The 12,477-nt window shown below is 38.8% G+C and overlaps 1 protein-coding gene across 4 annotated transcripts in view; it reads right to left on the reverse strand.

Moving 5' to 3' along the window:
- The window catches only part of MDN1 (midasin AAA ATPase 1), a 105,336-nt gene that overhangs the window by 25,067 nt on the left and 67,792 nt on the right, over window positions 1-12,477 (reverse strand). For all 4 annotated transcript variants that reach the window (XM_072855479.1, XM_072855480.1, XM_072855478.1 and 1 more), the window contains 14 exons: window positions 12,322-12,431; window positions 10,579-11,275; window positions 9,410-9,571; window positions 8,305-8,578; window positions 7,066-7,301; window positions 6,294-6,389; window positions 5,951-6,045; window positions 5,104-5,228; window positions 3,797-3,943; window positions 3,412-3,521; window positions 2,909-2,982; window positions 2,524-2,719; window positions 851-1,010; window positions 535-681 (listed from right to left, as the gene is read on the reverse strand). In XM_072855479.1, the coding sequence (XP_072711580.1) occupies window positions 535-681; window positions 851-1,010; window positions 2,524-2,719; window positions 2,909-2,982; window positions 3,412-3,521; window positions 3,797-3,943; window positions 5,104-5,228; window positions 5,951-6,045; window positions 6,294-6,389; window positions 7,066-7,301; window positions 8,305-8,578; window positions 9,410-9,571; window positions 10,579-11,275; window positions 12,322-12,431 (2,629 nt within the window). The remainder of the gene's footprint in view (window positions 1-534; window positions 682-850; window positions 1,011-2,523; window positions 2,720-2,908; window positions 2,983-3,411; window positions 3,522-3,796; window positions 3,944-5,103; window positions 5,229-5,950; window positions 6,046-6,293; window positions 6,390-7,065; window positions 7,302-8,304; window positions 8,579-9,409; window positions 9,572-10,578; window positions 11,276-12,321; window positions 12,432-12,477) is intronic.

The raw sequence follows: 12,477 nt of genomic DNA on the forward strand, positions 1-12,477 counted from the left end.
TAGGTCCTTTACGTTAAGACTAGCAAGGGGAGCAATGGAGACTGGGCTGCTGAACAGGGTGCCTCCAACGATTCCCATCAATGGACCATTCAGTCTCCATGGCTCAACCACATCTCTGCCAATCCAATCTCTGCCAGTCTGTCAATCAAGAGATGGGCTTTCATTCTAATGAGCTAACTTAATTTCAGTTCTGGATCAGAGAATGGATACAAGATAATGAATGAGCTTCCCTCTTGTGTCTAAAAGCTGGGCAGTGACTTCTGACTGGAGATGAAGCAGATTTCTGCTTCAGAAAAGCTACTGTTGTACATGTAATAGAATATAAAAAGAATAGAAGGTATTTGAAAGACCTAACACACCAGGCCTCATAGTCAACAGACGAAGAGAAAGAGAGACTTAAATGCTTCTACATATTAGTGGCTCAGTGACTTCAAGAACATAGTATTATGGAGGGTTTAGATGTATTGGCAAAAACAGTAAAATGCTTAAGAACCTTGTACTTTTAAACCAAGCACATTTTTAGTCAAAGCTCACCTGTTTTAGCAAGGCTTTTAAAGAGATCTGACAAAGCCCGTTGCTTTTGCATCTGAATATGCTTTGCCTCTGATTTCTGCTTCTCTTTATCTGCTGTCTGATCAAATGTTAAATTTTGCAGTTCAACTACAGAAACAATGATACCACCTGTATAGAAGACAGCAGGGAAGGGTAAGAGATATGAAAATTTAATGCACACAAAGCAGCCATGGGAAGATAGTCTGGGAAGGGAACTATATAGCTACACTTTTTCCTGATTTGTTCGATTTATGTTACAGAGGTCAATTATGGTATGGAAATCACAAGAATACTTAACCTGTGAACTGGTCAAGATTTTCCACCAGACTTAAGAATGAATTATTTTCTGTCACTGTAGTACACATTTTCTTCATTTTTTTAGTAAGCTTAGGCAGACGATACTGAAGAGATTCTGTATGAAATGTAATGCCATCCTGACATTCTCCTGGGAGTGCCCTCTGAGAAAAAAAAATAAAAACCAATCCAATTATACACATATACTCAAAGCTGTCTTATTTGACCATTAAGAGTAACTCACTGCAAAAACAGGGGCTAAATTCTGCATTCATCTGAAACCCCAAAACATGCCCATGTGATCATTTGAACAGTTCAGCACCAACATTTGAGGAAAATCACAATATATGCACGTCAGGCATACGTTAGTTTTGAAAACAGCCAAACGAATGGAAGATGCTATGATCCTCCTCTCTTAGGTGTTTGTCATGACCTCTTTCACAGAGGTTATCACTGCTTCCAGTCAGTTTCCTCAGCCTTCCAAGCTCAAAGGCACATTAATCTAAATCACTAATGCCCTCAAGGTGTTAGATAAGAACACCATCACTTACTTTCCACTAGACACAAATTTAATTGAACTGCTAAAGAACAAAAAAACCCCAGTACGAAAATAGAAATTATTAAATAACAGAAGCAATCCCCCAGCATGTCCTAAGTTAATCCCTACGGTCTGTTCAATTTAAGTTTGCATGCATCTTATTTAAGGAATGAAGACAATATGAAATCACAACAAGTGAAACCAACAACCCTGTTAACTATCAGTAACAGGCTTGCAAACAAACAAACAAACCATCAACCAACAAACCAAACCCACAACCAAGCACATTAGATTTGCATCAGATTTCTGCCTCCTCACTTTACCCTCCTGACTGTCACAGGACAAGAGCAAGATCAGCCACCCTCCTGGTCTGAAGAAACTGAACAAAGCCTTGGAAGCTGAGAGTAACTGAGCATTTCCCACTCCCCCCCAAATTCTGATGAGTTACAATTGTCTCCTTGCATCTTTATTAATAAAAAATAATGGATGATGAATAGGAATCTATTTCAGGAAGAAAATTAGTTGACTTCCTCTCTGAGCTGGACAACTTAGAGACACACTAAACTGTGGTACTGTGGAGCAGGATTTACCACGTATCAGCTAGTCCAAGGCAAATGTTCGCAGTACACAAGCTGTCAGCCAACAGCAAACGTATGACAATGTAGTGCATTCCCCCATCAGGATTCAAGCTCAAATAATTTTATATTTAATCAGAGCTTATATATGCACAAATCCTACAGTTACATGATCATTTGTCTGGGTCCTTGTTTAGAAGAAGAAAAAGGGGCGATAATAACGTCAACTCCCAGTCCATACTACTGCACCAGTAGGGAAGTAACAAATTGCTGCAGACAACATGCAAGCAACTTGGAGATGAAATGTGTAACTGCTATCATCTCTATATTAGAGCATAGATATTGTGTCAAATCAATACAGAACATGCTTGTCTTTCCATGCTGCATTCCCACCCATCTGCAGTGTTTCATAACACTGAACACAAGTAAGACCAAAAAGTTGATGATATATTCAACAGATTTGACACTTACATAAGATTTTTCTGCATAAATCAGCAAAAAGCAACATACAGATGAGAATAGAGAAAATATCCTTCCCACACTTAGAATAAAGAATACAGTCACCTTGGCAACATCTGTTGTAGCAGACAGAACTTTTCTTAATATGTGGTTTAGCCTCTGAACTTTGGTCTCTTTGTTCTCAGATTCTTCCTGCTTTTGCAAGCAGTCCAGCTGCTCTTCTTTACCAATTTCCACCAAGGCAGGCCGACATGGCTCATCCAGAACAACCTCAAACTTCTTCATGAATTTAAAGAGGGTCCTAATTACCAAAGGAAAGAAAAAATATGTTACTGGGTTTTATAATCCTGGAAATCTCTCAGCTGCTGGAAATAAATGTTTCCACTGTGTTACAAGCAGAAGAAACATTCTTGCATTCAAATTTAACATCATAGAGAAATCATCTAGAAGGAAGGTTACAAACACGGAGCTTAATTCCAAGCTGAGTTACCTGCGTATTTTTTCAACTGATTGTTTTATAGCCCAGAAGCTGACATCATTCCACTTTGAAATTTTCACAAATTCCTATTAGAAAAATAAATAACCAATGGGATTACTTATATAAATGCAATGAAGTATTTGCATATAAAAAGATGATCTTTAAAGCTGATCAGCTATGATGACCTGGCGGTCTTAAAATGCAAGACGTTTTAGAAAGTGAGCAAATTATTGCATAGGCATCCTATTCTATTAACATATGTGTTTATGCATAGCCAAATGTGAAATCCGAAGGGGCTTCACTACTGGGTATAAACCTCCATGGCTAAATGGTACCGACCAAACATTAAAGACTTCAACTAACTCCCCACCCCAAAAATAAATTCTTGCTGAAGAAAATGTGAATTATAGTACAGATTTCAGTGGCCAAAACTATTATATACAAATTCAAACAATATCTGCTCCATTGTTCCTTTAATTAGATCAGTATATTGTATGAGCAAAGTTTCCTTTTACCTTAAGTTCCTTTTCTATAGGTTGACGAAGTTCAGCGATTCTGGCCTCAACACACTCCGAAAACTGCTTATAATAATTGTATAGATTCCACAGGATGCTGCACAGAATGTCTAGAAGGGACAGACAATAACAAGCTTCTTTTAAAACAGGATATTCTTCAGTATCAAGAGGAGAAATGCATCCTGGTTTTTTTTGTAACCATGAAGCTTAGCAACACCAAAAGATGAGGTAAACTGACCAACAGTACTCTTCATTAAAATGGGAAAAACAGCAGCATAGACTTGTGTTGTATTTATGAGCTTAGTGATCTGTTTGGAAAGTCTTGAACACCTGATGGTCAGGTTGTTGCAAAGAATACTCAACACATGTAATATAAACAACTTACCCTTTTCTGCTACTTGAGGCATCAGCAAGACATGGCAGTGGAAAACCAGTAGTGCTTGAAGTCGTGCATGAAACTCTCCCAGCGTGGATCCTTCAATGAAAGCTTGTAGTGTGCTGACCAACGTTTTCAGATCCATTTGCTCAGTTTCTGAACGTTGTACCAGAAATTTAGAAGGAAAGGGGGAGAAAACAATGAAAAAAAACCTTCTACATGAAAATTGTTGTTTGCTCTTTGTAAACTTCCAACTAAGTATCAGGTCTCTATTAGGAAAGGTTCAAAACAAAATAGGAAAAGGGTGTGGGGGGGAAGAATTCTAATTTAATAATAAGTAAAACCAACAAACAACACAGTGGAAGAAAGGAGAGGGGAGAAGACAGGCAGCAGTAACATAGCAACTGAGGAGGCCAGCTACATGTCCAATTTCAGAGTGCATGAAGTATTTAAAGAATACTTGCTATTGAATGAATGGCTTTTTCGGTTATGATGAGCCATACTACAAATTAGTCACTGCCAGTTCCTTAACTCCTCAAAAAATCATGAAGACAGAAATAGATCTTAGAAGAATCTGGTAGAAAAGACAGTGTCTTCAGAGCATTACCTATGGAAGAAGACATGCTGTCCACTTGGAGATGATGTAAAATAACCTAAGGATCTAAAGCTCATCAAGTAAGTGCATTATTTAGTCAGGAGATTGCAAGAACCCTGCCTCATGCCACAGGATGCTACTTTCATCTTTACAATTTCATTAAATTTTGGGAGGCAAGGGACTGAGAGCTATATTCTTTCCCCTATTTTACGTAACATGTACACCTGCAGACAGATTTGCTAAGAACAGTATGTACCAAAACATACTTACTGTAAGAATGCTTTAGGCTTTATACAGAATGTTAAAAGCAGTTCAGCTGGGATATTAATTATGCTTTCTGCAGTTAAAAAAAATGAGGTGCCTTTTCCAGCTGCAGATGGAGGCCTCCTACCCTCCAAATCTGTTTGAAATGTTTACATATGCATGACAGGCAGTTACCACAGCTCTACTTTGTTTCAGATGCTTTCTACAGACATCTTTTTTCTTTACACCACCTACAATGCTGGCCCTATGAGAGACACAAGTGGTTCCAGAAATAAATACCAAGCAAAGTTCACTCTGTATGGAAGGCCCTATGTAGTCATGGAATTTATTGTAGGGCAAAGGGGACAAGCACTACACCTGAAAGTGCATTGTCAAACTCTGGCATTTAGGACCTTAATTATGCATCCTTAGTAATTGCTGGAACTGTATCACACATTCATATAATGACAGCACTTACCTCCTGTGTTTGCCTCTGTCTGTTCTTGAACATACTTCTCAATCATCTGATAGATTGAGAACCAGTGCTTTGTGGATTTCTCTACATGCTGCTTCATAATATTGTCCAGACTTACTGACCAGCAACTGGAAACAATAAGGAAAGGGAGAGAAGAAAAAAATAAGGCAGAAATATTGTGGGTAGTTTGGGCTCCAAAACAACACAAAAACTTTATTCTCTGTTTCTACTAAAGGAAAATTTTACAGGATGGAATAATCTGCACATATGCTTAATATACATAATCAACTCTTGAGGATCACTGCTTTGCCACTATTACTAAATATGACAGAAGAAATGCAGGAACTAGGGACGGGAAAACAAAACCAGTTAGAGCCAGGTTCAAAATTTTATTTTCACAAAACTTGAGGTAGACCTGTGGAATTTCTGATCATGGCATACTGTGGATATAAAAATTTTACATGGTCTTAACAGGAGGCTTGACAATAATTTTAAGGAAAATTTAATGGGGGTTGTTAAACAGGCAAACCACTGCAGGCTCAGTAAACCCTAGGAAGAAAACAGGAGAACATTGGGAAAATATTAGGATGAAGTACTGTAGTTATCTGTCCTGCTTCTACTCCTCCTGAGGCATATACATAGGGTCACCATGGCCTGGACATGCTCATTCTGAGCCAGTACAGCTGCTACTTTGTGGTTTTTTTTCCCCACATTGTTACTAGGACAGACACAGACACAGACACAGAAGCATGTTCCATGATTAAGGCAATTCTGCATTGGAATGTGTCTCTGGACAGAGACAGAAGCTTACAGCATCTAAGAAAAAGCAGTAGGGAAGGACAGTTCTTACTTCAACTCCAATCTACGCCACTGAATAATCAGCTGTGTGACCAGATCAAGATGTTTTCTCAAGGACAAAGCTCGGCTAGCATTTTCTTCCCAGTCCTGGGGAAAAAGAAAAAAAAAGAAAAAAAATTCATTCCACTTTATACAAACCCAGAAATTAAGTCTTTGCGTAGCAAGACTCATGCAGTACTGTGGATTACATTCCTAGTCCTTAAATTTACAGCATGGAGCAAGTTCAGTTCCCCAAATCCTGGCACTCAGACAGCTTTTAGTTGTTTTTCTCATGGTACCAATACAAGTAAGGAAACATAAAAGACAAAATAAGTTTCCCTTAGCTCTTTTCGTACCTGTGCCTTTGCAAGAAGGATTTCCAAGCCATTCAGGAACTTCGAGAGAGGACAAGAGAGTGCAAAACTCCGAATTCTGTCCATCACAACTAACAGCTGCAGAATAAAAAACAAGCGTTCAACCTGTAGTAACTGATCTTCAACAGAAGTAGTCATGAAGTTAAGCTAATTTGTATTAGCATAATCCTCCTCTGCAAGAGGTAAGAATATTTTTTTTTTTTATTTTAAACTGCTTCCTTGTTTTAGTATAAGCTCACTAGTAGTTCAGTGAAGGCCAGTGCACTTGCGGAAAGAAGCACAAATGACCTAATGCAAAGAGTTCCAATCGATTCTGAGTTTCTGCGTTACTCTAAGAAATATAACCTGAGAGCCACACAGGCCCCATAAGTGGGACCAAAGATATCCATTTTAAAGCACTATGAAAGAAAGCATTTTGGGAAAAAACAGGAGCCCAAACAGCAAGAGACCTCAAGAATCAAGACCTCAAGACCTCAAGAAGGTATGGCAGGCTGAAGATTGCTTAAAGCTGTAAGATCAGAGTAGGCAGTGAATACCACTTAACTTTTCATAACTAAAATAGAACAACTAATAATACCTAATACCTCTTAAGAAGAAACAGGTATGACTTCAAAACATCTGCATAAGTAATACAGACAATATCTAGGCAAGTGTATGTATGCACATGTCTATGCATATCCATACACGTATTTACACATAAATGCAATTCTAAAATGCTCCAGTTTTCCCCAAACATTTGTTGAGGTGTCTTTACCTGCACAAGTACTGGATGCTCTGGCCATTCCTGCAGTAACCCATTTACTTCTTTAGCAAAATTATCAAGTACAGGTTGGCACTGTCGGACTTGCTGAATATTAGGATGTTGGTAAAAGTCATATGGGCCATCCTGCTGCAGCACAAGATCTGAAGTTAATTCCTCAAAAAAGGTATTGTGAAGAAGAGTGCTAACTAGAAGTTGGCTTCCCAAAAGACTATCATTCATTTCAGCACCTAGGAAGCAAAAAAGGGAAGACATCACACATGCTATTAATTCTTTTTACAGCTAAATAGAAGAAGTTTTTTTCCTGTATCCCAAGCCTTAGCATGTTATGTATTATGAGGATGTAAGAATATGCCACACATAAGCAATGAGATGGGAGTATGGAAGAAGAGACACATACTTAAAGTTTACATCCTCTATTTTATCAAATTTTCGTATAGAAGTAAAATCAGCATCCTAAAGGTGGACTGTGATCCTGTCAGGAGACCACAGTTCCTCTGCATAAATTCACATCAAGGAGATATTTACTATAAAATTAGTAACAAGGCTCTGTGAAAAAATAATCCAACACACAAAAAATTCAGATATATTACACCCTCAGGTATGAACAGAAAAATAAGTTAGCGTAGAAACAGCAGCCCTGTTGCATTACCTGCTGCTTCTTAACTGCACACATATACATTTATTAGATCAGAACTGAACTGAAGCATAGATCTGCTTTGAGAGGTGATGACCCTGAGGTCTTGCACATTATTATAATGATTTACACATCAAGTGTGCCAAAATTCAGGGTAAAAAAACCCACCACTTTTTTAAAATTATTATAGAAGCTCCATTTAAACCAATTCTTTTATGAACTTAATTGCACATTTTAATTGTGGGAAATTTCTGCAAGTGGACTGTCTTCCACAGGATTATGCAAATGCATAATTTCCACAGGATTATGCAGATGCAGATCAAAATTTCACTTAGTAGAGTAGCTTCAGTTCATTCTTAAACTGTGTTGGTCTTATATATTAACAAATTGAATAAAAACCATATCCATAAAAGAATAAAACCAAAGCATTCCACCAAGACAATTCTGAAGATGGGGCAAATTCTTTGGAAAAAGAAAATTTATATTTGTGCACTTTCCCCACAACAGGTCTGTTTCTTGACCTGCAACACGATTAATTTGAAACAAATCATTACAAAGCTAAACCTGCACATCTGAAATATTGCTAGCAATCTTACCAATTAAAGGATAGAATTGCGACACCAGGCATGCACCAGTCTGATAGCAGGAAATAAATGTACTGAAATAATGTTTGGCTTGATGAGAAGGCAGACTCTGTTGATACCACAGGGATCGAGCAAAGTTTAAGCACAACTGTTGATGAACCATCATTACTGTTTGCATAGAGCTCTTGGACAAAAGGGCTCTATCAACTTCCAGCTGGTCTTCCAACGGATCTTCAGTTTCCATTTTTTCTTCCAGGCTTGCCTGAGCTGTGATATCTTCAAAGTCCTGCAAATTACATGATAGTCAAAGGTCAATTATAATTTTTTCCTTTAACGCCCCCCCTCCCCACCATGCTTTTTGCATTTTTTGGCATTGTGACAATGTGCTAATGACTTGGAGCTGGCACTATATAGGTAACACTGCCTACCTCACAGCTCAGATATCAGTCTGAAACAGAACACAGGTGAACAGAACAATTAAGGGGCATAACCACAGCAGGCAACAGTGCAGTACAGTGAGCCCTGAGCTGCTGCCAACCAAACCTCTTGCAGAAAAAGCAGCAGCAGCCTTATCTGCTGATAAACCACCTCTACACTGTTTGGTCGCTTGAAGATCTGACCTATTACATCCCAACAACACACTGACACACATAATTGTCTTGTGGATTTCTGTACTGCTCAACATTGCTTGGTGAATACACTTCAAAAATCGCTCAGTAATGCAGGCCAAATTTGAAAAAATCTCACAGCTTTATTTAATCAAAGAGATTAGCCTTCTTCAGAGGTAATTAAACCTCAGCAGATCTTACTTGCCAAATGAATCAAACTCCAGAATTTTACAGCAAATAAGTAATGATATTGTCATTCAGTAACTTGGGATTATTCAAGCTGAACCACAGTACAGTTCAAGTCCAGAAGTTAATTCCAAAAACTTTCTACAAGCAGAAGGGAAAATAAACTAAAAGCACAGTACTTAATACCATTCCATCAAAATCTAACGCACATTTTTCTTCTGGCTGAAGGAAAAACTGCTTAATTCCTCATCTCATTTTACTTATAGCATGCCTTTTCAGGAGCTACTTCAGACATACTTTTTGTGTTTCATTACAGATGCTACCTTTTCGTGAAGGGGAAATCTCCTCCTAAATTCTTCTTCTTCCTCGTCTTCCTCACTCCATCCTTTCCCATGCCTTTTACTTCTGTATCTGTACAGACTGTGTTCCATTGCCTCCTGCTCTTGGGCACGGCGTTCCTGTTCATCCCATTCATTTATAATTGCCTATGGAAACACAAAGCAGCATGCTTTTACACAAGTTAATGTTTAAAATCACCCCATCACCTCATATTTCAAAGGGGCAGCATCCATCTTGTTTGGCGCTCTCCTCCTCTACAGTCTACAACAGTTTAAATGAAAGCCATCTAACTTGAAGGAAGATTTGTAAATTGCCCTCTCAACAAACCAATGACGAAAAAGCACAGAAAACAGTATGCAACAGAGTGCTTGGCCAAGTCCTAGTCCCCTTTCTTAACCATTTTATAAATAAACTCTCTACAAAGTTTTTGGGGGGTTTTTGTGTGGTTTTGGGTTTTGTTGGAGCAAATAAAAAATTTGGTAACCATTACAGGCTATAATTTTATGTCTTGATAAGTCCCAACAAGTTAATCCAATGTTTTAGATTATGTTAAAATTATCTTTTACCAATTCAGTGGGGAAAAAAAGAAAAGTTTAAGAACATTATACTGACAATTACCAAGGTAGAATCACAGAATAACTTGGGTTGGAAGGGACCTCCAAAGATCATCTAGTCCAATGCCCCTGCCACAGGCAGGGACATCTTCCACTAGATCAAGTTGCTCAAAGCCCCATCCAACCTGGCCTTCAACACTTCCAGGGATGAGGCGTCCACAACTCCTCTGGGCAACCTGTTCCAGTGTCTCACCACCCTCATCGTAAAGAATTTCTTCCTTATGTCCAATCTAAACCTACCCTCTTTCAGTTTAAAACTGTTGTGCCTTGTCCTACAAGCCTTGGTAAAAAGTCTCTTTCCATCCTTATAAGCTGACTTTATATACTGAAAAGCCACAATAAGGTCTCTGCAGAGCTTTCTCTTCTCGAGGCTGAACAACCCCAACTCTGTCAGCCTTTCTTCACAGGAGGGGTGTTCCAGCCCTCTGATAGTTTTTGTGGCCCTCCTCTCAACCCACTTTAACAGATCCATGTCTGTCTTGTACTGGGGACAAGGTAGTTCAGTGCAAGAAACCTGGCCACTGGCATTCAGAAGTTACCTGACACAGATGTCTAAAAAGCTGCAGAGATTTCTGGTCCATCTCTCCTCTGGACAGTACATGGCATCGAAGATGCAACAAAGCATTCACTAGGAGCTGTTCCAGTGTTGGGCACGGCTGCTCTACTCCCTCAGGTTCTCCTTCAGAGTGCTTCAGAGAAAACTTTTTAAGTCCATGAAGGACCTCAACTGAATTCACCGAGCATAAAATTTCTGCACGAGCAAAGTGAGTGGGGAAGGCATGGCCAATAGAAGGAAATGTCAACAAAGAAGTGAGGAGGTTGGTCAGATCAGCTGGGCGCACAAAGCTTTTGAGCACTGTATAAACTTCAGAAGCCACTAATCGCATGCCGTGTTGCAACTGTAAGACAGCAGCTTGCAGAGGAATGATGGCATCAGGGAATACAGCATACTCCTCTGCCAGGTGTTTTCTAAACTGATGGTGTGATTGTTGCCAAGATGCTTCTTCATTTAACAGGTTTTGTATCGCCTGGAGTGATTTAGGTCTTTCCCCACGGAGGAACTGCAGAAGGCGGGCTAAAAGATCTTGGACTGAAGAAACCCGTGCTATGCTGTTGATGTACTGGTGAGCCTCCTGGTATAAGCAATCATAGGGTGGAGCTGGAGGCCTGAAGGCCTTTTTTCTGGAAATGCTGCTTATTTGCTCCTTCAACCTTTGCATTCTTTCATACAACAGTCTGTTAAGAAATAACATTGACCAGTTTAGATATATAAACATATTTCATATAAACATGTTTATATATAATCTAACATAAGTTAGATACATAAAAAGATTCATCAGAAATATTCTGCTAGTTTGCGTGAAACAGCAAATAAGGAAAAAACAAGAAGCGACAACTGTATAGCATGCATATGTACTTCTCTTTTCCCCCCATACTTCAACAAACTTCAATGACTTTTGTGCTTGCTACCTGACCTGTAAGCATTAAGGAAAAAGTAGCATTACTGGAAGCAATTGGTAAAACTCAGCCATTCAGAACTTGCTTTCAATGACTATCGTTCTCTTCAAGCAATAGCATAGAACTATCAGATCCTCTACGTGTATAATGATGAAATCAAACCCTTCCATTAATAGTGCAAAATCATTAATAATAGCCACTTTTTATCTCCATGTACAAGGAACACCTGGAAACCCGCACAAAGGAGAAAACTCTGTTCACTTAAAATTTCCTCCTCAAGTACTCTATGTGGTAAGATATTTAATTCATCCACAGCACCCTAGGAAAAGGCTGTTGCACCCTAAACACATCTGGAGATTTCCACTCAGTACAAATCAGTCCTAGAACTCTGCAAAACAGCACTGGCACCTATTGAGGCCTTGAAGAGTTACACTGATAGATACACATTCTATCTCATTTCAATTTGTTGATAGCATTGTCACATTTTAATGAAACTATCATAATTTAGATATATGGCTTTATTTTCACTTCTGGGCATAGCTTCACTTTTATCAAGATATGAAGGCCACTGCTTTTAATCGTATTTACAGCAGTATGAAGTGTGTACAGACAATTCCTGAGTCACTGCAAGCAAACTGAACAGCTTCTGTATTTTTCTTTACCACCTCAACATGCAAATTGATACTTTCAAATCCGCAACGCTTATTTCTACAGAAGAACACAAAAATTGTAAAGCTGTGGACAAAAGCTTTTAGAGTGTGAGCATCCAAAGATGACATTTCCAATCTAAAAGCCAAGAGTTAAGTATCTAAAAGAGATGTTACCTGAGATGGGGATGCATATAGTTGCTGACTGCTTCATCTTCAATACTTTTTCCTGTATGCAGCTGGGATGAGAAGTCATTTGTTTTCCATTGACACTCCAGCTGGTATAACTAAAAAGGAAAGAATAAACCATTCTCTGAGGGTCTGGTTTTGGTA

This window comes from Ciconia boyciana, chromosome 3 (assembly GCF_034638445.1).
Source record: "Ciconia boyciana chromosome 3, ASM3463844v1, whole genome shotgun sequence".
NCBI classification, from domain to species: domain Eukaryota; kingdom Metazoa; phylum Chordata; class Aves; order Ciconiiformes; family Ciconiidae; genus Ciconia; species Ciconia boyciana.